We start from the raw sequence: 27107 nt of genomic DNA on the forward strand, positions 1-27107 counted from the left end.
ACAGTATTCATTCGTCCTGCACTCTTGAGGACGCTCCGTTCGAGGACCGGATCTTCAGCACAGAACCTTTAAGGAAGAGAACATTCCGCGGTGGCTGTTGGTGATGCTTCAGGGACATTCATTTATGAAACCGGACGACGCTCTGTAATCCTTCACATTTCCGAACCCATAATCGGGTACGGCGACCGTCTCTGGGTATTCCCTCGGCGCCCACTCGTACAAAACACACTGATTATAGGCGGCAGCTTCCTGAGAAAAGAGAGGAAACTCCACGCGGGAGACGGTCGTTCTCGACTCTCGGGGATCATCACGTGTGAGCGACCACGCAGTCATCATGGCTCTCGCTTCGATATACATGGGATTCTCCGGACTTTTCAAAGGAGTGAAACCCACCGTACTCCTACGAGGAGGAAGATCACGTAAGTTGAACTCAGTCGTTACGTAGTCGTCTTTCCACTGCAGAGAGCCTCGAGTCCAATAATTGTATTGGAAGCGAGGCGACGCATCGAATCATCATGCACAGACCGCATGACTCGACTGACACTGATTCCTCGTTCGTGCGGCGCATCTCGATCGCGAAATTCATTCTCAACGTCTAATTTCGATTTCGAAGCGTCGCTTTGTCGCTTGCGACGCTCGGATGATTCGATGTCGATGGGTACTAACTCGGTGATTTGAGAGAGATTCCGAGCTTGTCATCGAACTGCCGAGACAGCCGATGAGTTGACCCCTCCCGACTCATCTCATGCTCGCAAGAGGAAGTGTCATCTCGAAGCGTTGAGTCGCAGACGCCATCCAACTAGGGGGAAGGTGAGAGTTGTGTGGAAGCAGGCGCTCGGTCAGCCGTCCATGACAGGCCTGTTGCACGGACGGAAAATATTCAGGAAGAGCGAGTTGTTTAAAAGTAGATACTCGCAGAGGTGATGCTGATGATGGCGGCTGCGGCGGTTTTGGCTGTGCCAGGGTGGAAGGCAGAATGGTCCGCCCCTCGCGGAACGTTTGCAACGGAAGCGCGAGTCGTCTCGGGCCGGAAGGGTCTTCTGATGAGCCGGATCTGGCTGCAAGCCCGGCATGACCACCATCATTATATTCATCATACATTTCTTGACGTGGGATGCCAGAGACAGCTGTCAGCGCTGGAAAATAATTTACGATTCGAGAAAATAAACAACACGTGGCATCTAAGAAAGTAGTCGGATCTCGGATCGGCAGAGCTGCGGCGGAATTCCTGTCGTCGTGAATGTTTCAGCCGAGAGTGGATCCAGGCTGTCACGGGGAATAAATATTATTTATATGTACCCTGTCGAGACTCGATCGAGGAGCGAGGTCTGTTCTGGAATTCTTCGCCGGTACTCCGGGGTTGCTATTCTCAGTTCTCGCTCCTCCGTCGAGAAGACGGACGCAGAGGAGCTGGAAATAGCGGAGCCTTGGGAAAAACCGAATTTTTAACGTCAGTATTGGAATCTCGATCCAGTGGACGACTCTGGCGAAGGTTGCTCCCGCGTCGAGGCACTTGACAATCATGTCAACTATAAAGACTCTCAGAACGCTAAGGGGGAACGCACCCACTCAAATTATTGAAGTCCGTCCAGCCGAATGTTCCCGCGGATCGGGGTCTCACAGGTGGAAAACGACACTGCCCGTATCGCTGGAAGCCGCGGGGGAGTCGGGGAGTCGTCGGGGAAGATTCGGGAATCCGCTTCTCGGGAGACGCACCGCACCGTCGATCCAATCATCGGATCTGCTTCATTGTTTAACGATTCATCATCCGAGGGTGCCTCGCCGGAGCTCCGCGTCAAGTCCAGAAAGTACAACATAGCTGTACTTTGACGCCCTTGGCAACGAAACACAGTCTTTTCTGAGGTCTCTCCGAGGAATCAAGTTTCGCAATCGTGCCGGTGTCCTCGGATCTGCCCGAGCCGAGCAGCAGGAATCGAAGCGAAAAGCAGAAACACAGACTCGGCGGTCGGTTGTAATTTCGAAGCGAAGATGTTCCGACGGCGCGCGTAGATAATCTTCTCCATCTAGGGCTGGAAACATTATGGCGGCGGGCAGCACCGCATTTGCCTACGGCGCTTTTCGCATTGTGTGCCGACAGAGAGGGGAGCGGGGACAGTTCACTGCTTTTGCCATGCTCTGGTCGCCCTATATTTTCTTATAATGTACCTCCCAGCGAGGCTTCTTTTCTCGCGCCGACAGCTAATCGAAGATCTAAGCCGGAATGGAGAGGAGGAAACTTCCGAGGGAGCGGAAGCGCAGAGTTCGAGATATTTTTCAAAATCTTCGAACGCCGGCTCGGCTCTCGGGAAGATAGCGAGGAATAGAACATGTCTCATTCCGAAGTTCTGCACCGACACAAATGAGGGCATGATCCGTCCGCCCCTCCCGCGTATTCCTCGTTCAGCCTCCTTGGGGAGAGTCTCGGCTCCTATCGATGTCGCGGCATTCCGCGAAGGCAATGTGATATGTTGACTGAATCGGATAGCTCGAAGGACGAGGAGCGATCGTTCCCATCAGCGGGGCCGAGTCGCTCTGGGACATTCGGAGCGGCGGGAAAGGCGTTTTGAGTCTTCCTAGGGCCTGGAGTCCGATGTTGTTTTCCGCATAAGGCTTCGAGGAGAGCCATTCAGTGAGCAGGTTCGGGTCATTCAAGAGGCGAATATCCCGGAATCCCGTCCGTCCTGACGCGGTTTTCCCTCATCCAGTGAATTCCTACACAATATCCGCATCGACGGGATTCCCTCTAGGAGAATCACAATCCATGAAGAATATGCCATGGGGAACGGTATCGATGGAACAAGTGTTCGCTTACAATCGTCTCATGCCTGGCCTGGCTTTCTGTGATGAGAGTGCATCCAATGCAGAAGGTAGCGAAAGCTTCACGAGCCGAGCTCAATACAATTTCCATAGGGAGGGCGCTCTGCCGTTACTTCGCTGACTGCTCGTATGGTTAGCTGGTGGTCTCAAACGAGTGTTAGGCCCATTTATTGATGCATGGCATACTAACTCTGCTGCTACGTGTACGCAACATATGGGCTCGCGTACGTTCAGCTCTTCTGGGCAGAAACTTGCTCCCCTCATAAAGCGAATAGTGAGCGCGGTCGCTAAAACGTTTATCTCGATTCAATCTGTAGTCTGATCGCCTGCATTGACCCCAAATCTGATCGTTATTCGGTCGGAATGACGGCGTGCAGGATCAACGAATCGTTCCGTCTCCCCCGAGTTCGGAGTTCTCCCAAATGAATTTCGTATCGGTTCCCACCTGTGACCCGACCGGCTCGTAGCTCCTCGATTGTCTGATTTCATGCTGACTCGAATCCTTGGACTTGTCATTCAACGCTGCGGCCCGCGCAGTATTCAGAGGTGTTGGAGAACAGGAGGAATCGAGAATATTCGGACTCTTCCAAGGTCTCGGTTTCATTCTTCTCACGCATGAATGGGTGGATCGCCAGGTGGGACGGGGCGCGAGGAAGCGGGCTTGAACTTTCGAGTGCGTGAGAAATTGTCTGTCGACTATCCGGAACTCCTCGCCTCGTTTCTCTTGGTGGGAGCGACAGTATTGTCGCTCGAATCTCTCTCCGACCAATCGTCCCATCTTTATGTTCGTCCGGCGGCGGCTCGTCTCGCAGTGCGTATGTCCGCCCGAGTCCCGTTGGTCTTACCCTGTCTAACGGCCCGTGAGGATGTCGGATCTGCAACAGTTGTTCTCTCAGAACATCACGGGTGTTCAACGATGGAGGAACGAGCGGAAACTAAGTGAGTGAGGGTAGCAAGAGCAAGTGCTTTTCTCGCTGCCTTCTGTCCGTCTTCTTCGTCGTCGTCGTCGAGTTCTCCGTCTTCCTCTCCTGCTGATGATTCTCTGATGATGGTGATGAAAAGCCAAATGGTTCTGACCTGAGGCTCCGGCTTCTCATTTCCCATGTTCGCTTTTTACTCGTTCGTTTCATCTTCTCCCGCGTCCTACGATCTCCTCACTTGCTCGCCCCATCCGCCGAGCTGCCTGGAAATCGTCTCCATGGTGGCGCCGATGGTCTCCCCTCCCACCAGCCAGCCCGTCCGCCCGCGCCCGCCAACCTACCTCATAGATGTATCCCGAAATCTCCCCTCCTCCCATTATCTCGAAGCGAGAAGATAGAACATGTCGCAACGGACTCCCAATCGGTCGGTCAGAAGCTCGGAACCTGTAGCTGGTTAGGCCGACCGACGGCGCCGCATCAGACGGATGCGTTCAGAGGTCATCATCACCATTTCCGTTGAACATTTGTTCGCGTTCCGTCGGGCCATGGATTCCTCTGCATTCATCAATCTTCGAGCCGCCGCCGTACAGGATGCGGCTTCCATGGAGACGAGTCTGCTGCTCCATGGATGGAATCGAGAACTTTTGGTGGGAGAGTCACTCGGGGAACCGCCGAAAAATTCCAGTTCGTTACACTGATGTAACGCGAGACCGAAATTTCGGCGGAAACGAGCCGAGAACGGAGGAGTCCCTTACAGTGGTGAACGACTTGTCTGCCGAAGTGATCCCAGTCGAAGTGACCCACGATTGGACGAGCAAGAATGCTTCTGCTTCACTTACGTGCTTTCCCATCCATCTATCGGTCGGTCCCTGCGTTCAGCCATCGTGTGAGCTGCAGTCTGCGTGTGCACATCAGGAGCTCTGCGGTCAGGAGAAAGCCGCCAAACGAATCCAGCGGGGGGAACAGCGGTATTGGAGCTGGCAGTCGCTACATCGGGAGATAACAGCGGCACAATGAGCAAGCTCAAAGGAAGTGAGGCGTCGTCCTCGGACATGGTCGGAGAGAATTGGAATGAAGGAGAAAGAAATGGCAGGCAACGATAGCCAATCGCTCAAGACCGGAGAAAATACACATCGATTGCTCCCGACCAGACGTGGACTTCCATCTGGAAGCTGAAGTCCTGGTGGGCTCCTTCTACCGACGACTGTGGCTCCGAGCAGAACCACCCGATGGGTTTCCCCAGCTTCCCTTGTGGGGGCGTGTTCCGTTCGGAGCCCGTGAACAGCGCCAGGAGGGACGAGTACTCAGAGCTCACGCTTGAGGGCCGACTAGTTGAGCGGAATAGATAAGGCAACATATAAACAGAGTAGCGCTGGCTGATGGGGAATAAGCTCCCGAGGTCCGGTTGTGAGCTTTTCAATTTCATTTCCCTCCGGTCTATCGTTGTGCCGTCTCGCTCATTCGTTCACGTGGCATTTACGTGGCATGAGGATCCTCTGCGGGAGCACCTTCGCGTTGGAATGCCGCGGACCGTCGACGACAGGCAGCCGAAGAGCTTGAAGGTTCCGGGGTGAAATCCTGCCCATATGAGCGGCAGACGACTGTCAATGCAGCTTGGGAGTGGCTCTGAGAACGTGGAGCGGCCAACGACCCTGGTCGTCGGAGCAAGACTTCGGAAGAGAAACGAACGACAGTAAGCAAGTTGCCCCTCGGTCAGATAATACGCTAGTGTTCGGAACGGCTCAGTGAGCCATAAGAAATTTATGGAGTCCCCTCACTGTGCTCACACGATGATTGCTGACATTCGAGACAATGATTGTGAGGGCCCAGACCTCTGGTCAGCGCAGTAGAAATAGCGGAGAACGCTTTCGCGGAAAGCCGCTTATCCTATCGTTCTCACTGCGGAACTCAGTAAATTACTCGAGTTTCTTCGTGGATCTCTCCCGCAATTCGCTCTACGCCTTATCTTACTGGATGTAATGTCAGATTGCCCGGCGAGCATCCGGCAGCTTTGAATTGGTCAAGTTCCCTCCGCCGAGCTTCTATTCTATGGGTTTTCATAAACTTAGAACCTCAGCGAGACAGAGTCGGGCCCAGCAAACTAATGTGCGAGCCCGTCAGCTACGGAGCGTGCAGTCGGACGGATTCACCCATGGAACAACTGCCAGATAGACAAACCCTCAGGGTGAGGTTTCCCGGGGGGACCACATATACATTCGTACGGAGTGAACTATAAACGGACGGACGAGCGAATCAGCCAGCCCGCGAGACAGCCCACCGACCGTCCGCGGGACAGGCGCCTGCAGCTTCAGATATCGCTCTCGCGGACGTCGAGAGAGAGAGAGAGAGGAAGCTGAAATTCTGGAATTCCATCCTTTCAACATGGGCCGAGGGGTCGGGCGGGTCCCATGCGGAAATAACGTAAGTGGATGGAGAATGAATGGGAGGTCGCTAAAGAATTGCAGCACAAACGGGTACTCGAGCAATTTCGAAATCGAGGGTTAGGTCTACGAGCGGAACTTACGCGGGAATTCGCCGTTCGCACTCCTGCTCAATGGCCAGATTCGCTTCGTTTCATCGGCTCGCCGTTCGCGTCTTCCGCGAGCCATCTGCTCCCAATGGCTGAAAGTTCCGCTCTCGGAGGATGTCCGGAAGGAACTTGTGATGGTCATGCACCGCCTCGCGATTAGACTCCAGGAAAGTCTGACTTTCTCAGGGGGTTTGCCGGACCGGCGATTCATCATCGAGTGCGAGCGAGCGACTCGACCAACAAACTGTTAAAGAAGCGGCGGAGTGATCCTGGAAAGGCTGGTTTGGGTGAAGCAGGAGTCTGGGCATTCCTGTTCCGTTTGGCGCGTTTCTAATTTATGGGTGTAATACTCTGTATTTAAGTTCCCTTTCCTCCCCCAAGGGTGCATTGCTCTCGTGGGATGCGGCAAGCATATCACGACGCGAAAGATGCGAGCTCGAATGGTCTTCGGCGGCGAGTTCTCGACCATTTCCTGAAAAGTTCTGTACAAGTTTCTCTGAGGAAACTCTAATCGGCGACTGGTCTCGATCAGATCGTTCTCTCGTGATCTCCATGGAAGACTCCATCTCTTTCCATTTCTCCCCATCTAGCTACAAGAGGCCTCGCCAGCACGTGGCGAGAAGGTTTTCCCGCTGAAGCCCAGACGGACGTTGCTCGAGAGCTCTACCCTCGGCTTTCGTTTGAGGATTCCGGGGAAAAGGTCTGTAGTCTCTGCGACTCTATGCAGCACCCCCCGACCTCCAACTCGACACAGCATCGACAGGGAATCGAGGAGGCTACGCGAACCTTGCGGCTAACTAGGCTTCAGATCGCTTCAAGGATTCGGCCGTTTCGCCGGTTATAAATCAGACGCCCGATTGTTCCACTCGGCGATTCCTATTCAGTTCCGAGCTGTCAGACGCGTGCTTTTATTCCTGGAAGCAGATGCCGATACATGGACAGTGCCGCCCGAACACCGGCATGCGGCTTGTACCCATCAATATCAATACTGAACTTTCTCTGATGGTATACGATCACTATATTCGAGCTCGAGTATGCTGTGCAGTTTCCTTTCCTCGGAACGTCGGCTCGTATCCTAGTGCTCGAACCGCAAGAACGACGAGCGCATTGGGATTTTAGCGTGAGAAGCAAGAATGCATGTTCATCGGTTTCGGTGGAGATCGTACATCGAGAGAAGGCGCCCTCATCCGATATGTTATTCTCTTCGGGAGGCGTGGAACGGCTGTCTTCAGGAAAAAGACAGGGAACGATGTGCTGTCAATTGCTTCTTCTCGGTGCGCCGTGAGGCTTCTCCAATAACATCCGATGATCTATGAATGAACCAGGAAACGGAAAATGGATTCGAGTCGCCCAACGCTCCGAATTCCTAAGGGCGATCGTAATCCCGGTCTTGTTTCCTCCGGTAAAGCTAAAGCACGAAACAACCGTGCTCGAGTTTCGGGTCGGAGTCGAGCCGTAGGCAAAGCTTTTGAACGGATGTTCCCCTCGGAGAGTGAATTCCCCGGGAGCTGAAGAGGTCTAAAGGGGAAAAAAATAACCAGAGCTACACCGCAGAGCTCTGCTGAATCGGAGCTCCGAATCCCGAGATTCCGGATCTGTCGGGATATCGAGGCTGATTCTCCCTTGACGGAAGCCCGGGGAGACAGAACCTGCTCAACTTCGAGATTCCGTATTGCTTGGCGAGCTTTTCAAAGACCCACGAAATTGATTGTGCGCATGAGCAGCATTCATGTCCTCTGCAAAACTGCGAGCTCTTCCCCGGATATCCTGGTTTTCCACCGAGAGATTAGGTTGGAGTCATTGATATTGTAAGGAAGGACGGAGGTCGCTGGCAAAGATTCTTCATTCCCATACCGAACAGCCTTTTACAGAGATATATAGTAAGACAATAATCCCGCACCACTAGCGCCGTTTCAATATATAGAGGGAGGTCAAGGTCAAGCATTATCTTCCGTTGAAACTTGCATCAAGCGCGCACCGCAACAAGGCAGTCGATGGAGAGGAACTCGACATTCCAAAAACTTCCAGAACTCCGGTTTCCGATTCGCGGTCTCATTCAAAGAAGACCTCGTATCGCTGCGCTAGAACCTCGAAGGAGCTGTGGAGCAAAGTTCCGGGAAGAAACTTTCTCGTTCCACAGTGTGATGGTGACGATACCCTTGCCTGATTGAATGAAGAGCCTGTGGCACAGGGTCCACCGACTTTTCGTAGACACAATCAGAGAAATTGCTTTCGAATTGAATTAGGAGACAGCGCGAGCATCTTTCTGGCGCTCCTCCTGAGAGTCTCCGAGTTGAATCGATCAATCGAAACCTCCATCTATTCCTCGTTTCCCGCGAGCCCGGATCGATCCATCGGGAAAGGGTTCGCGTTCGCGGAACATTTGACTTCGATGAATCTCGACTCTCCTGTCGGGGAGGCCGACAGGTTTCTCTAAGCGGGATGCTCGCAACTTCGCGCGGCGAAGTTTTCCGAGAACTCGGCGACCCGAGTGATGCGCTTTATGCGCTCCCTGCAAGCGCTCTCGGCATCTGTCGAATCCATCGTCGAGGCTTGATATACACACCTGAGGTAGTCATCTGAATATCGAAGGCAGAGCTTTTGGCGAGATCTGCTCTCTCTACAGCTCGAACCTAGAACATAACAGAAGAAAATGAATTCTCCTCTTTCCGCGCATGTGGGAAATGTGGTTCGCTCATCATCTGCTGAATATGCGAGCCGGTCCCTTTTCGGGAGCGAGCGCTCACCCGTCCGCCATAACCTCCACGCGAACCCATTGTCACCACAGAGAAAACTGATGGCAGCGGAAATCTTCCTGCGTTTCGCGATATCGCTCGAAGTGATCCCCATCGGAAGCAAAGTTGAAATATTCGCATCGGCATCAGAACTCCAGGCGGGAAGCACCCGAAAACTGCCGCGGATCATCAGCGTATACGGCAGCTCTAACTCTCCGCCCGCAGCTCTGCGTAGTATCAGGGTGCGTACCCACGCCTATTTGTGTTCCAAGCGTAGCATTGGCAGCGGAATAAGGGGCTCGATTGCAGGATTTACGTCGCGAAAAGGGAATTTGTCGCCCTTCTCTCGTATTCATAGACGTCCAACAAAGAGTTCCAATTGCTATCTTGGCTGGTCTCTTAGACGGCTAGCTCGGACAAGCGGACGGTCCGGCTGAATGTACCTACTCGCAAGCGTCCATGCGGAAAAGGAGACGCAGCTCGCCGTCAATCGAATCTACGTGCGACGACGTAAGCAACAGACGGAAAGAACATCGTTGCCCGACCGAGCCCGATTGGCTCCGATGTCTGGGTCTCGACTTCGGAGTCTGGAGCCGTGATTTCCGACTCGAGGAATAAATTGAAGCTCCGAGGGAAGAATTCATCGAGCGACAACAATAATGATCTCTCCCCCGTTCCGTTTGACACCTCGAGGCTTCGTGTCAGCATACATTGTTTGTGTTTCCTTCGAGGGTGCCAAGAAAACTCGGAGTTCCGTCGGTGTTCAGCGGAAGAGTTCTCCAGCTCTCCTCTCACTACTCATGAGTGGAGCTTTTCCGCTGGACGCACGCGTCTTTTCCCGAACTGTGAGGGGGAAACCTGGAGGTTGGGACAACGAAAATTGGCTTACCGTCGGTAGGGAAGGCGGAAAACATTAACGATGCTCGTGCCTTTGATAACCGTGGGCGGGAGAGGAGGAGGTCCGACGATTTCCATTGGGTAATTGTGAACGTTATTAGCGGAACAATTATCGTCTACGTTGCACGTACTGAATAGCGGATGTGTATCCATAGATTACAAATCTGCCCCAGAGAGCGACTCATTATCATCATTTCAGAAGTCAGTTAACGTTCACACATCACTGTGCCCGACCGACTCTCGGCCTCGCTGCGACTACCGTACGGCTCCGGGAGATAAGGCGGCCCGAGCAAGCAGTAAACACTCGGACAGATTGTGCGTCGGTTGGAGGTTCCCACCGGTTCCCTCCTTGAAACTAATAGGATGCCCCGGATTTTATCTATCGGACGAGGGAGCGACGGTCGGAGGATATAATCTCGTATCGTGTGTTCCTTTTGAATGCTCTCTCGTCGACCTTCGGTTCCAGCGCGGCCTTAGGATAACCCTTTGAAATCCCTCTGATCCCTTGATAGCGGCGAAAATATACTCAAGCACAATATTGGTTCAAACTAGTTGCATGATCAGGAGGGAGCTCTTTGTTATTCTAAGCGTGAGAAAACATCGACGACGGATCTCGTTCATATTCCACGAGGGACGCAGCGGAGAATCGCGCCGGGAATCAGGTGCCAAGCTCACAGAGATGCGGACGGGCAAACAATATCCGAATCTACTCGCTTTCCTGAGAAGGGCGAGATGTGCCTCCGAGGGAAATATTCTTCTCTTCCGCTCTCGAAGTTCGGCTCAGCAGCACAGGTGTTCCGCATCGCTGTTATTCCGTCGCTCTGGAATGCCGACAGCCGAACACCAGCATTTAACGACGTAGTCAGTGTTCATTAATTTATAACAAGTGGCGTAATATTTACGCCGTGGCTTGTCGTACCCCTGCTGCTCCTGAGCGACCGAGCGGAGCGGTAGCAGTTGGGTGCTCGTCGGCTTTGGACGGACGCCGCTTGGGACATCCAAGTTCTCGTTCATGGAGCATATCTCCTGAGCAGCGGGTGGTGCGAAGCCGACCGAAACCTTCCCAACTCTCGCTGGAGCTTCTTGCTCAAATATTTGCGCTAGTTTCCTCAACAGAATGCTCAAAACTTCTTCAAATGGTGTTTGCAGGGGAACGTTCTCCTCTGTTCCGGAATACGGTCCAGATCTAGAGGGTGCTGAGCGGCTATGATAGGTGATGAATTTCGCGTTTTCTTCCGTGGTCCATTTCCTGAAAACTCATTCTCCTGCTCGTTGTGGGATCTTCTTGAAATTCATCGTTCAAGCCCGCGAGCGAGCAAGAACGATGATTCATAGCTGAAGCGTGGAATCCTTACTCCCGGTTCGATCTGGCTGAGTGTGCCTCGCGCACGATCCATCGTTTTCGGGTACCTGGCGTACCTTCCTCTATGAGCGCGACCTCAGACTTCGGTAGGGCAATGCCAGAGCGAGTCCTCGTGCGGACGAGATTTGGATTCCTTGCGGTAGTCTCCGGTATTCCGTGGATTCGATACACGAGGACTGAATGCCTCCTCCATGGAAGCTCTCGGTTGAGTGATTCCAAAATCAAATCGATGGGAAGCCTTGGCGTCCACCTCTATATTGAATTAGAGACCGCTGGTGTTTCCGTTCTTGATTGTTGGCTTGACCTTTGGCGAGCACGAATCCCGACGTGAGTTTGTGATGAGATGATTCCATCCGTGACGTGCTCCCTGGTCGAACCAGAAGTGAGAGAGGCTGGTGCCGCGGGCCCGTAAGATGATGGACACGTTCGACAGATAGACTAAGCTGATGTTGGCACAGCAAACTGTCTCTTGTGCCCTGGAGCAACTCGGCGGAGTGACTTGCAGGAGTCTTCGCAGCTCCGAGCAACTGGGAGAGAAACGGCAACCCCATGGCCTCCGGGACGCGGATCGTGGAGCAAAACGGAGGCAAACTGCCCGGAGCGTCGAAAAACAAAAGTTTGCCAACATTGATTTCCGTTTCGAACGACATCGACGGACCGTAATGAGACTAGACGCGTTTTTCCTTTGTCTGGAACGCCCGTGAAAATGTTAGCTGTTCGTCGCCGTCTTCAAGGCCATTCCAATTTGTTCAGTCGATCGTTGCGGTTAACGCTGAATGTATGCAGAACTCTGTTGTCAGTGTATCTCCCAGCTCATGCAAATCCCTCGACTATCCTACGACTTCGGATATATCGCTATAAGCTCAAGTGTAATGTATGTTCGCCCCCTAATCCGCTTGGCGGTCTTCGGGTGTTTTTCTCCTCCCAGGGCGGAGCTATCGGCTCTACGGCGACTGGAAGTTGGTGGGAACGGAATAGGGGATTTTTTCCGAGAGGAATCGCTCCATCGGAAGAGATGGATCGGCGACCGAGCCCGTCGCTGCGATCTAAAAATTTTCGTCGCGTTCCGCTTGGAACGCAGTCATCGGCTGCAGTCTGAGTACAACTGTGCCATTAATACGAATGACTAAATTCATTTCCTCCGGTCGGCACGTGTGTAAGCCAACTTGAGTGGTTGCAACCATCGCTCTTCGTTCACGGAGGGCAGCGACCCATCACCGGGGATCGGATGCCTGTCCGAGTTACATGACGGATACTCCGAGTCAGAGGGGGATCGTGCTTCCGGATGAGGGAAAAACTCTCCATTCGGAATCCAGGCGAGAACGAGTCTTTTCTACGGATTTGATATCGGTGGGCTCCCGACCTCCTCTCGCCGGCTCGACGAAGGCGAATACTTGGACGGGCGTCTCCAAATTACTGAACTCGCATCAACAGACTCATGGACGGGCAGCTGAACGTTGTTGGCTCACACACGCCTACTGGGAGATTCGTCTATCTCTTCATCGAAACTTTGGGCATTATAAGTTTCTCAGGATATGCGCGAGAGATTGCCGTTGCACTACATGGGATTGAAGTACCGCTTCTTAGACCACTCCGCGGTGCCTGAGCGAGCGTCTTACCCGAGAAAATAGTGATTGGATGAGAGAATCCGATACCGAGCTATGGAGCTCGGTTTAGCTGCATCGCAGCCGCACGGATCGCACTGGAATAAACACGGACTCTAGCATTTTCTGATTGGACTCTATCAGCGTGGTCTGTGCCTGCACGTTCCGTCGTATTACAGCTGCTCGGATAGCGCGTCGAGGAATCCTCTGTGAATATGAAGAAGTTTCATCTGCTCTGGTAGCAAAATACCCTCTGGCGACCGTCGTAAAGCCAACTGGCTCAACGTAGTTATTCCCGAGAAATTCTCGGATAGAGAACTTCCATCAGGAAGCCAGCCAGACCGTCTGTGGTCATATCGTGCCCCTGCTCTCCCAGACGCAAAACAGACACGTCATGTGTTTTGCCGGGTGCGTTGCTCCGCGATCTTTCTTCTGAGCCATTCGTACGCAAGCGCACGTATTCGAAAGGAGAAGTCACAAGTGAAATCTTGCAAAGGCGAAGCTCGAGAGGAAGCGATGAGACTGTGTTCGAAATTTCGAGAGCGGGAACGTTCTCCCGTCGAAGTCCGAGCGAATTAGCGATTTCCTCCTCGAGGCAAGAACCCCGTTTCCTCACCGCGACACGGTCACCGGAAAGCGCATGGGGAACCAGGACGGTGGAAGTCAATCGGCGGTTCTCCTCAAATCGATTGTGTCATCCAATGTCCTCATTGAGATACATGTCAATCGCCGACCGCGAACATATTGCGATGCGATCGGACGAATCGGAGCCTCGTCCCGTCTCGATTGCGTGGCGCGCGGACCCTGATTCCTGCCGTGAGACTCGCTCAAGTATCGGTGACGGTATCGACCGCTCGCTCCGTGCTCGTATCTCTCTCGGCCCCTCACGCTTCTCCCCTGAGATGCGCCGCGAGCAGGCATCTCCGTTGCGGATGTGCTTGACAGCCAATGCACGGCCTACATGGACAGAAGACAACCGGAGGAAACAACAGAAACACGGCCGAACGAGTAGGCGGATTGTGTCGCCTTCAGACGGAAGAGAATAGAAATCACGTCGCGGTAGCATTCGCCGCGTTTTCCTGTATCTAAACAATTGTTCCAGCCTCGCTCATCGAAAAAAGCCTTAGAAAAGCGAAGGGGGGATCTCTCTCCCCGGGAATCCCCACAGAGGATGACTTGAGAATCATGGCTTCAGGCTCACTTATCAAACCATCTCTACTCGCGCTTGGGGATCGCGAAATGGGAAAAAGCTCGGCGTCAAAGCCTCAGATGCTTTCATTATCTCCGAGACAAAATTAACCTAACGATCAATGCCTACCGCCCGCGGGCAAAGGAATCTTCCGTCAGCCTGGCATGGGGCCTCTTCTACATCTTCTTGTGCTGTTTACGCCCCACACTGGTTCCCCCGGGGTCCCGATTGAATTTTGTGCCCTAATCGAGAAGCTCTGACTCCGAATGTTGGGTTGGAAAAGGAGCCTCTTGAGAAAGAGGGAAACGGGTGCCAGAAGGAAATTTTCGCGGGAATTGGCGTAGATAATGGCGCGTCCTGTTTGTTCCAGTTCCAGAGGGGAGCGGGGAATTTCTCAAACGTCGCGATAGAATGAATACTCTTCTCTTGGCAGGGGGTCATTGTTCTGAAACAAAATGTTTGACCGCCGCTCGTTAGAGGGAAAGAGAGACTTGTTTCAAAAAAGTTTCAGCCCACTTCGGTTGACAGTCATTTATTTCAGGAAAAAGTTGCCCACTCCAGAGACGTTGTTTGTCCCAATAAGCGAAAAGTTTCACTTCTAGCAGAAGTTGCGGATTCCGGTCGCGGAATTTCTAGGAGACGCGGCAATTTTTTCTCTCCACCAGTACAGCCTTCGCCTCGCAAGTCAGTAAGGATACCGTTGGCGCTCACTTGAAGCCGCACACGAGAATTTCCCAGGCGTGAATCAGTACTCGAGCACCCGATGCGATCCTAGCGCGTTAAAATGTCAAAAGTGGGCGGAAGCCACGATGCCGTCAAAGCTGGTAGAATCCGTCTCAGGGATGTCGCGTGAATAGCGGCTCAACGACGAGACTCTCGCATCCTCTAAGCGCGGTGAGATGAGAGACGTGAAAGATCCTCGAAAGCCGTCCGCCGCTTGCCGCCTTACGAACGTCTTGGGTCGCGACAAAGAAAAACTCTCCAAGACATTGTACCGTCAGCGGCGGGCCAGCCCAGTAAGTGGAATTCCGGACGCCAGAAGCGCCATAAAAATTTCCACGATCCCGCTCGAGGAATGAGTCGTCGTGTTCATTTCATCCGGTGGAACAGCCCAGGGTGTCTAGATCCGGATGTTTCCGTTGATGGACGAACGGGTCCGGAGCCGATGCTCGAGCCCTCTAGGGCCGGAAAGAGCTCGTCGGGCACCTCACGACTCCTCTACAAGCTTTGGAGCGCGAGCCGACCGAGAATTCTCATGGAAATGCACGCGGAAGATTCGTCTTCCAGAAGGGTGCTCTCCTCTTCTCGTCTTTGCCACGCTCCGCCTCCCGATTGTTTTTCCTTGAGAGAGCAATCGCTAAGGAGCTGAGCTTCGAGAGCCTAGCGATCAGATTTGGATTCGTATCCTTCTCGTTTTCCCGGCCAGTCCAATCGTCGAGGGGAAAACGCTTGCACAGCACTATCGAATGGAACAACGCTACGAGACCTGTGTCTGCGCCGAATGGGTATTATGGTTCTGGCGTTGCAATCTGCTACGGAGAGCGTTCCCCATGGAACAATCAGCGTTCGGTGTCCGTCGCCATCTGGAAAAGTGACACTCAGTTAGCGGTCGTGGAATGGATGCTCGGACGGAAGGACCAGGGATGAATCAAAGGAAAGGAGAGACAGCTCATGCAGCCAGATATGGCGGATGGCCGTTTCGGTATGTATGCAAAGGGGATTACGAGCGCCAGAGCACAACACACAAGATGCGCTACTCGACGAAGTGAATTCGCTACGTTTCGCAGAGCTGGCGTAATTAGAATAATTGGTATCTTCGCGTGGGCTCGCGGCCCCTTTCAAACTCCGTGTTGCCTTTTATCCACGACTCGGAAGCGTAGCTTGGAAGCCGGTCGTGAATATTGATGTAACCTGAAAGTTTCGGTCCCTGCCACCCGAGCTATGAGAGAAATTCGTTGTCTCCTCTAGGCGGGCTCACAATATTCCCGCAGCCGACAGCTTTCTCTCCCGGCTCCTGGTGTCAACCGATCAAGGGCGCAGGTGCCTGATTTGAGAAGAGTTCAGAACGTCCATTCACGCGGAATGATGACAAAAGCTTCCGAAGGGTTAGCTGCGGAAAGTTCTGACCGTCAAACCGGACCACTCCGCCGTAGTTGAATTGCCGGGGTTCCTCCGGCAACGAGTAAGAGTCAGCGGTCCTCGAAGCTATTCCCCGGAATAGGCAGTCGAGGGTGAGTGATATATATCAAGGAATTCAGTTTAGGTGCAGGCAGTCAACAAGGAAAGTGTTCCATGACGAAGGAGTGAGCGAGGCCGACATTCCCAGAGGAGACGGAAAACTCCCCGCTAGGGTAAGGGTTAGCGCGATCGAGCCGCCGCGCCGTCGAGCTCCCGCACCGTCGAGCCTTCATCCCTCCCACCGGTTTTCAGCGGCACACATCGGGGATAATAAGTGCTGTGATCAAGCAGATTCCCCTTTGCCCTTCGAGAAGCTTGTTTTGCTAAACTAAGAAGGAGGGAGAGAACTGGAAGCCAAACCGGAATGACGTCGAATGACGGAATTTCCCCAGCTGGGCCTCTCGGTTCTTGGAGGCTCGTGAGGTCGTACGTCATTCTTTTCCCCTAAGGTTTTCCCGAGCCTCGATCGGAGCAAAGATTCCCCTCATGGGAGACTCTCCCGGTCCTGCTCCGCATCGGCCTCGCGACCGAAACGCTCACTGCGTCGAGACATCAATTTATCGACTGATTTTCCGTAGCTTCACGGAAGTTCCGGAGGACAATGGTTCGCTGAAATCTGAGCCGCGTTCATTCGTTTCGCCGAGCTCCAACGATCGAACTAAGAATGAGCTTTTCCCTCCTGCTGATGATCTCGATCGCGGGCAACTTCTCCCGTGTAGGGTGTACCCAGATCGGCTAGCACGGATTCCCGTCGTATTTCTCGGACTTTCTCATTGGCTCTTCTGAATCTGCACTCGAAGCTTTACAGAGTGCTCTGTCGCACTCGTTCCGGACGAAGCGCTCGGATAGTAATGCGTTTTCCGCCTTTTCTGTATCTTTGCATTCCCTTTATGACAGGCGGGCGGCTCGAGGGTCTTACAGACCTCACTCGCTCACCTGCTAGACCGAGTGTTTTTCCCACCGTCGCTCGTCGGTGAGACGTGGATCTGACCCATGGAGAGAACCTTTCACTAAGTCGAAGGAGATCGGACGCTATCCGTACCACTGACACCTGTTCGCTTAAAACGTAGCCTGACGTACGTAAGTCGGTCTGCCTCACCGATGTAAGCCCTGAGTTGCCTGTAGCCCACACCCTTAGCTTTGCAGTATGTTTCCCGAATAAACAAGGACGAGGCAAACAGGTAGCGTGCCCGTTTTTTCAAGACGCAAAAAGTGTCATCTCCTGCCGGACCTCCCCCAGAGAGGCCCGCTGAATCAAATTATCGATGGTTTTTGATACAGCAACAAGTCTGCTGCTCCGTTCCAGGTATGAGCAGTCTTTCAATTACAATCCCGTACCTAATTTTACCGCGGCTGTCTCACCGCCGACGTACTTCTGTACCCACGGGAAACTCTCGACTTCTCTCTGAGCGGAACCGTCGATCGGAGGATTCGAGTTCCTTGATGAGAGCGCGGAACACCCGTTCCCCGAGCACCGACATCATCCAGGCATAGAGGCAGGCAGAAAGTCAATCATCCATGGAGCCATTCATCCATACATACTTCTATCCACCCACTCAGCTATCCTTATCGACTCCTGTTCAAACGGCTACGCTCAGAAAGAAAACGGAGACAAGGGTTCCCGACTGAAGCTCAAAGCTGACATTAATTAAAATTGATCCCGGGGCATTCCGTGGCGTAGCGGAACGACCGTCAGCCACTCGGGAAACGTCGCGTAGGCGGATGAATGACAGAGAGACTGGTAGACGGGAAAGTGGAATCGGTACAAAAACGAACTTGTCCCCTTGAGGCTGTCAGTTCAGTATTTCTTGGAGCTGATGAAGGAAAAAAAGGATGACAAGAGCGAGAAAAAATGGACTTCGAGAGTCTGCGAGTGGGATCGATCCTCCGATAGATCACGACACGGACCGTCCAGGCACGATGATACCCGACGTTTAGACAGCAAAGGATGGGCTTCCACGATCCGTATCGTGTTCTCTCTATGTACGATACCGAGCGTCCTCTCTCATTACCCATTGTCAGAGACACTTATCTAGGTCTCTCCATGCTGGGCTAACATGCTATTACTGTCCCATCGACAACTGCTCAGTGTCTCGGTATCGAAGAACGAGCTTGAATTCCGAAGGGATTCCCAGAGAGTCCTCGACAGTCGTCACAAAAGCCATATCATCTCCAGAGCGCTCGTTCCCGTACGTTTTTCCGTAGCGCATTGGTCTCGAACCTTTCCACAGCGAACTTGTTTCCGCCCTCCACCATTTTCACCGTTTTGATTATTATTCATGGCGACCAGCCGAGTCCGGCGACGTGTAAGTGGCTGCCGGATATCCAGCTGGAATTATTCCCTTCCCCCCAGCCGACGTCAGGGAATCCCCGAGACCAAACTCCAGGCGGAGGGTTGAGGTCCCTCCTACGCTCAACCTGAACAGCAGACATCCCATAAATGAAGAAACACCTTCAGGTCTCGCGAGCTGGAGCTCCCTGAGATGAATGCACCCACTGCATCTCCGCTCTCATATGAAGCCGGTAGTGGAGGAACAAAAAAGGAAAAGTCACCGAAGGGCTGACTGAGAAAGGATCCCGAGCATATATCACCTGGAAGGCCACCTAAGAACTCAGAGCCGCAGCGGGAAGTGTTTTGGCGTGGCGGCAGATGCTTAAACGTTGTGCATTGAGACGCGCCGATAAGGGAACCTGTCGCTTCCAGAAGAGGATCAGCGGTGGTCTTGAAACCCGATATTAGAGCTCCGGCCGATCCATCAAACACGTCCGCCGCACACTGACTGACCGACCGACCGAACGAACGAGCGACGGAGGGATCGACTGGACGACTGGCTTACCGCCGCGCCGCTGCAAACCAGTTTGCCCGTACTCCTGGCAAGACTTCGGAGGGAGTTAATTGATAAATCCTCAGTCAATCCGCTCGTGAAGCGCGACTGTTTGTTCAGCTGCTCCACAGACATTCTGAGGGAGAAATGACTTGAGGGAGAAATATCGGCAGGGGGAAAAGCGCTCTCTTGACCGGAGCAGGACCAGGAGCTTTGAGCATAAACGAGACGTTCAGCGGCGTCCTTACCGAACCCGTAACGTTCAAGGATCGCATTGCGGTGGAAGGAATCATCGAGACGCGGAAGTTCAAGGGAATCGAGAGCGCTGCACTCGAACGTCCTCATTCTGGAGAACAATCGCGAGGTTCAAGAGCAAGAGAAGGGGCCTTATTCACCCAGACTTCCCGATCACCCGCTGCTTCCCATAATCATTTTGGACCCGCCATGAGTAAATCCGCGAGATGCTCAAGGTCAACTATCAATTTTCAAGAATCGCCGAAACAAACAGCGTTCCGCGAGATAGCCGAAGACGGCGACTACATAAGCTCCAGAAGACAAATGTCGCTAGAATTATAGCATTATCTCGTTGTTCCGCGAGTTCCGCCACGCGTCTCTGCTCTGAAGCACGAGCGTCTATTCATTTTTCTTTGCCAGCGAGCAGACAAAGTCACGGAGCGCAACGACTGAACCTATTACGCGGCGAAATCCGTGCTGGCCCCGGCATTTTCCTTTCCTTGCGGTCGGGATTCGGCGGACCGCAAAGTCACACGAACGCTACGCGGAGAAGCGAAATTGAAATTTTCGGTCGCTGCGGGTGAGGCACGTAATACGCCCTCCGAAAGGGGACGGACTAGCTCGTCAAGTCGCCGGAAATTATTATTCTCCGAATCAGAGCATCTGGGGAGGAAATCGTATCGTGCGAGGTCGAAGCCTCAGTGATAGGAGATTAAATGATGTTCAGAGGCGATAGCCTCCTTGTACAATCGAGTCCGCGGAGGTTGCTACTTTCTGAGTAACGTGGACGTCCTCTCAGACAGCCTGAGAATTGTAACCATTGAATCGAGAATATGCCTCCTTCCCGAGGTTGGAAAGGTCCCAAAAACCATCCAAATACTGGTGTATCGGAACTCTTTTACATTGTGAGCTCGACGTGTCTGTCGTTCATGATATCGAGTCTACATACATAGGCCGAAATATTTCGATAGCGAGCACCGGTTTCCGAACGGAGACGGGTGAATTGAATCCTCCAGAGGGCCGAGGGGAATGCGTAGAGGAACGGACATTTGCGAGATTTTGTCTTCGGCCTCCCTCTGCACAATTCCTAAAGCATTCTCCATCGCTTGCTCCATTGTCCTCGGATGGGCTTTCCGAGAAGAAGAATCAAAAAGAATTCTGCCCCGCGAGGAGCTTGACCTGAGTTGGGCACGACCTTCTGCGATGTTGAGATGGTGAGAAGCACGCTCTTAATGCGTGCCGGATCCGTTACAGCGGAGAACATCAGCGGCATGCCAGCGTTCCTGCATCGACGCAGCATGCATGTTCGATTAGACGAGCGCTTGTTTCTCTCGGAGCATCGGAGCATGTCCCGGCCGGCAGTCGTTGAAAGCAAACTCCTCAAGATAAGGATTGGAGGTTACTGAAATTACGCGCCGCAACCGCAGTGCCGCCTGCAGTACCCTCCGACGGCTTCTGCTTGTTCAGGGTCGGGTGACGAGTTTGGGCTTTTGTGTTTGTTGAAATAAGACACCTCATCATTCTCCGGGAGAATGAGCCGAGATCCGCCTCGGAAAAAAAGCGAGAGGCGTCTGGAGAAAATACAGACGTCGTGTCGTTCGTTCGCTTGTCAGGGAGCATCCTCAATTCCGCTCGATGAAAATGAGTTTCGATCCATTTCATCGCCGGCAGACGTTCCGAGCTCTGTCTGTACTCGTGTCTGATGCCCTTGTTCTGACGCAAGGCTGTAGACCCAGGAGATGGGCAAATATTTGTTGTCTGTGATGTATCAGCTGTGGAGCTTCCCACTGTGTTTGTGTCGCGGGGCCTTGCGGCTCCTCCGGAACGCGGAAGGAGGGAGGATCTCGGCAAGGTATCTCGTGGGTTACGTCGTTAGACGATCTCCGTTGACGACGACAACGATAATGACTGTTGATCGAGGACACGCACACTCGCTGAACGATGATGCCAGTTCATGGTAAAAATTGCTCATACTCCCACCTCGCTCTTCCGTTCTATCGCTCCCCGATTCGCTCGAATTTCCGTCTCACTGGATCCGGGGACAACGGGCCTTATGATAGGCATTACGCTCCGAGACACAATATTCCGGGGGCAGAGAGGTCATCCGGGGCTACAAAAGTAACAACGGTCGCGGCTGAGGGAGACATCGGAGCCTCATGTTCAGATTCGCGACGGGAATAGTATACCCGACCGCCCCTGACGTCAGTTATTGCGAGAATACAATGGAATTTTATTCGGAACGTTCCGCCGGAAAAACGAGAGGCCCGAGTCGCTGGGATGCGGTCCCTCGGCTGCAACAGCCAATGGAAGATTCTCGAGAGGGAACATTGGAAAAGCATTGAATTTCGTCGACACTCGCTCCGGGAAAGAATCGGGAAAGATGAGAAAGAGGAGGAGAGAATGGCATAAAGGGAAAATGTATCGGAATCGGATTAAATCGGGGAAACTTTCGTTCCAAAGTACACAAGGCCAATCGTCGAAATGGTCCCTCGTCATCGTCGCAAGCCCGCTTTAGGCTAGACAAAAAGGCTTATGAATCCGTCGTCCACGGCGGGCCGCTGACTTATGTTGTCGACTTTTGGACTCGAGATCGCCAGCCCTGAACTCATGCGGCATTAGTCATTGAGCTAGGCGGCGAGACTCAGCTGGCCGAGCTCATTCCGCTTATGGCGCACAAGTAGAAAATTACACGCTATAAAACAGCCACGTTCCGGAATCTAGTGTGAGTCTTAGCGTGTGAGGCCAACGAGGTCGGCGAAAAGTTCGCTTTTCGCCGAGGGAACAGCACTCTGTTGCTTTCCGTCTGACGGAGACTTCCCCGAAGAATCTGCTCGCAAGCTCCCTTCGGAACGGCAGGGTACGCATTCGGAGCGAGCGCAACTAGTCCGCGTCGGAGGGGAGTCTGCAAAAACTCCAGTCGTGCCGACAGCGAGGAAATATCTGATTACAGTTGTGCGATTTCAACTTGACCGAGTTTTGTTTTTATGGAAATCATATCCGCCGGCGTGCTTATCGCTCGTTCTCTCGACATTGAGCGACAAGCATCACGGCGGTCGCGCCCTGAAGCTCGAATATCCTCTCTCCGTCCTTGTTCCTCGTTGTTCTTTTATTGCATACCCACGGTCTCCGAGTCCCACGGCGTATGCGGCAGCATGAAATCGAGAGAATATTCGCGCGCCTAATCACGACGAATAGAAAGGCATGAACGAGAAATGCATATATGTCTACCTCTTATAACGGAGCTAGCTCGTCCTATGGTCGTCAGTGAATCGCACCTGACTGCCGCAGGAGAGAAGACCGAACCGCAGCACCGCGGCGCACCGACAGAGTGGTTGGCATTGGGACGTTTTCAGGGAAGACCTGTTTTGAGTGACTACGCGTACGGCTACGAGCATTGCCTCGACCTCGTTGCATAGAAACGAGGAATGATTTATGGCTCGAGGTGATAATGACTATTAACCTCGGGGGAGCTGAGTTTCGTCCCCGACCCCTCGTCCAGAGGCCTCGAGGAAGAACCAGGGAAGAAGCAGCGAAGGGCGATTGAGACGGAAAGCTTCGCAATAGAGCAAGTGAGTTTCCATCATCACCACGGCGTCAGCGTAAAGTGTGGAGTAGAGAATCGATCATAAAAGAAGCTGGAGAGTCGAGGTGGCTTTTTGATGGTTCAAATAATTTATGATGCCTGTGAGATCTCTTCACCTCTGGAGGCACTTGTTCTAGACGAGAAAAAGATCTGGATATCGAATGAAAAAAATAGAAAGCGAGCCCCCCTCGACGATCCATCGCGACTTTCTGAACATCAGTGAGAACATTACACCGCTGAATTGATGCCGGTCGAGGAATCTCGCGGCCAAGATCGGAAAAGACTCAGCCCGTGGAGCAGTCTTTCTGGGTGAGACAAGGGAAGTCGATTGCAGTTTCTTTAAGTGTTCGTTCTTCGTCTTGATAAATGAGCAGCAGCTTCCGTCTGATAAGTACTAGTAGAGCAGCGGGCTCAGCAAGCGTTCATTTGTATTCAGGCGACCTTGGTCGCCGTTTCCACCCAACCCAAAGGCGAGCGATTGCCTTTATACTTGCCACTGTCTCTCGCCAGATCGCCCTCTCGCTCGCTAGCGACGCAGTGGCTCACAAGCAACGTATCAATTATTACCTGTGACCGTCATTGCACACGAGCGATCGCGAAGCGGGCCGAATAAATCGAGCTTGGTGATGAATTCATTCGGATTCATCCGAAATTCTCGTCGGTCCGCTGCGGCGTCTCCTGCTGATAACGCATCTGAATCGATCGTGAGCGAATGCCTTACCAGACCGGCTCCTAATCCGACACTCGATCATTCGCAGTCAGAGTCTATGCTAATTCAAAACGACCTACCGAGCTCCGATTGACGTCGACGATGATTTATAACAACCCACGCTGTGAGAAGGTGTCACCGCTCGTCAATCGGGAAGTGCCTGAGAAAATTCGGCTGGATCTAGCACTTGATCGAGCTGTTCCATGCTCCTTCTAGCGCGGGAACGGAGGTGCTCCTCCTTCCCCTTGATCGCAGCGAGTGAGCCACGTCGCGTCGTTCATTCCTTCTCTTTTTTCCTTGTGGGCTCAAGGAAATTTCGCACGTCATCCCAGACAGCGTTGTCTCTCTCAGAAAATATTCTACTGAAGCAGCGAGAGCCGGCTTGAGTTTCTAAAATAGTCGTCTAAAACCAGGTGGCATCACGTCACATATGAGCCAGAGCGGAGACCTAGGCCTAGAGATGACGGGCCTTCGGTTTGCCTGATGGACTCTCCCACCGGGCTTCGAACTCTAAATGCTACCAAAAGCGAGCTTCTCGACGCAGCCGCGCACACAACAACACAGTGTCTGGAACTGTGAGAATTGCGACAATCACGGAACGCGAGCTTCGACGAAGCCCGTCAGTCGATGTTCCGTGTCTCGCTCTCCGATCTTTTCATGGAGGTGTAGGCTTTCGGATGTGAGTCTGTGATTGTCGGGTGTTGTCAATTGATGGCTCTGGCTTCCATGCTGACCGGCTTCTCCGGCTTCTTTCGGATGCTGAGCCGTGAAGATCAGGTTCCGGTAGTCACCAAGAAGAAGAAACAATCTGTTATTGATAGCGGTAAGTTCACAAAGTGATCGATGAGAGTGAGAGATGAGCTGAGACGAGAGTCTAGACTCTGTCGACGCAGCGGAGTCAGCGCCCACTACAGCCCAATCGTCCACTCCATGCCCGACGCCGTCAGTCCGATTCCCCGTATCGACTGACTCTCGAGTTTGTCAAGTCGAAGCCAGGAACGGGTTGAGGAAAGAGCGGAATAGCGGGCGGGCAGGCGGGACATGCGTGCGGAGTGAGGTTAGAGCCGCGTACGACGGTGAACATGGCACATGTCTCACCCTGGAATCGGAGGGGGGGGGAAGCGCATCACAACGGGCTCATGATATTATGAGCGACTGCACAACGCTCTCTTCGATGTCGTGCGGTCTCCGAAGATAAAGTTATGCTGAGGAGAATCCACAAAAGAGCAGTCAGAGGAAGACCTGAGGCCTCCTCGAACAAAATAAACGCGACCCGCGCTCTGCTGAAATTTTCAGCCTGAAACTTCCGCCCTCCATCCAGATCGCTCTCCTCAATTTCGAGTCAGACGGTTCGTTTGAGTCGAAAATACATAAATGTCTTGAGCTTCGCGCGGCACGCGCCCGACTCTCTTCATTCAAGTGGATATAGCACCAGACTGCGACGAGGATGTGTCCTCTGAAGCACCTGACATCAGGCTGAGCGCGCGGAATATTGAAACTGACCGTCGCGTGTCTAGGAGGTATACGGAGTTTCAAGAGATCCTTCGGGTCGAAAAGCGTAGAGTGAAGAAACGCTCTGAGGAGATGGATACGTGATTCTGTGGCGGATCTGAACGATGCTTCGCTACAAAATTTTCAAGTGCTCCTCTTCCGTCCGTGGTTCCGCAGAGATTAGGGATGAACGTTCTTCGTGGACGGAAATCGTTGTGAAAGTCAGGTATTTCGACGAGCACATCTCGAAAACACCTGCTGCTCAGGAAGAGCACTCTGCGCTCCGCGAGGACACACTTCTGACTCGCTATCGGAGAACCTCCTTTCCCTGGGAAGCTCGCCATGCCACGCCGGTTTCGATAGACAGAGCTTACTGATTGATATCTGGTTTACAAGGAGTGTCCATCAAACGCCTTCAGACGACACCCGTTAGAGATGAGGAACGACACGTTCTGCTTTTCTCAGCTGTCTGTGAGCAGCCGCTGCCCAGTTTGCTTCGGGAGAAATCAAGATGTCAGACGTCTCAGGCGGGAGCACCTGAATATATGTCACTCATCGCTGGGGACACGAAGAAGTGGCGGCAGGAGCAGTCAATGCTAGATGTCAAGCTCTCCCCCGAAGATCTAATATGCGGCAGGTGGAAGTTCTCCAATTTTAGCGCAGGATCCCTTTCGAAGAGAACTCGATTGGCGAGGCTCGGTTTCGCATTTCCAGCAGACATGGTGCCGTGAAGCGCCTCCCCGCCAGGACCGGGGGAAGTCGTGGAGTGCGAGAGCTACAAGAGTCTCTCGGAGTGAGTGGAGCAGAAAATCTACCGCCAAAAACTTTGGAAATACAATACATCCGCGGCTGCTCACGAGAAGAAAAAAAACTGCCCTAATGATGCGAGCTTCAGCAAAACCGGTGGATGTACCGTTTCTTGGTTTCGAGCGACGCAGGCGACCCTCCTCGCTCGCGGTCTTTTGGCAGCCTCGGAAAGAGAAGGCGATTTTTTTAAAGGATCCACTTTGCTCGTCCGCCGCATTTGTTACCGAACAGCTCCGTCCAAGTTGAACAATTAACGCCGTCCAATTGACTGATGAACTCTTATTAGGTTCATATATCCTCGCGAAGGTCGGAAGCGAGCGAATCGATCCCGGGCACGACTTGAAAGTCGAGCTTCCGACTCCGGCTCCCAAGAAGAACGAATCGCGTACCGGAAACGGGAGAAAAATTGTGGGCTGTCATTCGCTTCTTAGATATAGCATGACACATGACGGTGCTCATTCCCCCTGGTCTACGATAGCGCGCTGGTGGTGCAGGACCCGGATTCCTTATTCAGCTGTCATGACGACTGTTCAATTAAGAACGATCCGGTCACAGGAATTCGATTTGATATCTCAAAGGAACTCCTGCGTCATCGATCGGCGATTCTAGCGGGGTGCGCATGATGGTGAATAGAGCAATCAAAATCAAAATTCCTCCGCTCCGAAATCGAGGAAATGATCGCGTCCATGAGCAGAAGAAGGGCCTCCGCGAGAGCCGGCCCAAGCTCCGGCGAGAAACGGCTGCGGGAATAGCGCTCTTGTCCCGCTCATGCGAACCGCCGACCAGGATTTGATTGGATTTCCCGAATTTTCCCAGCATGTTCTTCTTGCCGAGAACGCCGACTGCGCCTCGATTCGAGGAATCCGGGCTTCTGTATTAACACCCCACGACCATGACCTATTCACCAAGTTCGGTGGTCGCCTTGCCGAGCTGCGGAGGGAGCGAGCCCCATCGACGGTCGACGTAATTCGCTCGATGGCGAGGATAGTGGGGGAACGGCTCCCCGGGCGTTTGTCCGAGCAAATTATTCTTTCAAGTAGAAGGACAATCATACTTATGTAGTGGAAAGCGAACTAAGGCGCGCAGAAATAGTCATGCCTGCTACCCGCGAACCGGGAGTCGCTTCCGTCCAACTTGTTCGATTGGTCACTAACTGGTCTCCCCGAAAATCCGGCATTCCATAACATGCTCGCCCCGTCTCGGAACTGCGCTGCTAACTCGAGGC

At 53.0% G+C, this 27107-nt stretch overlaps 1 protein-coding gene across 1 annotated transcript in view; it reads left to right on the forward strand.

The window, feature by feature from the left end:
* Nucleotides 1-334: 334 nt before the first annotated feature.
* The window catches only part of LOC100908029 (calsenilin), a 42521-nt gene continuing 15748 nt past the window's right edge, over nt 335-27107 (forward strand). Inside the window, exon 1 of the mRNA XM_029111342.1 lies at nt 335-419. Within this exon, the coding sequence (XP_028967175.1) occupies nt 335-419 (85 nt within the window). The remainder of the gene's footprint in view (nt 420-27107) is intronic.

Source organism: Galendromus occidentalis, unplaced genomic scaffold (genome assembly GCF_000255335.2).
Source record: "Galendromus occidentalis unplaced genomic scaffold, Mocc_1.1 scf7180000077435, whole genome shotgun sequence".
NCBI lineage: Eukaryota > Metazoa > Arthropoda > Arachnida > Mesostigmata > Phytoseiidae > Galendromus > Galendromus occidentalis.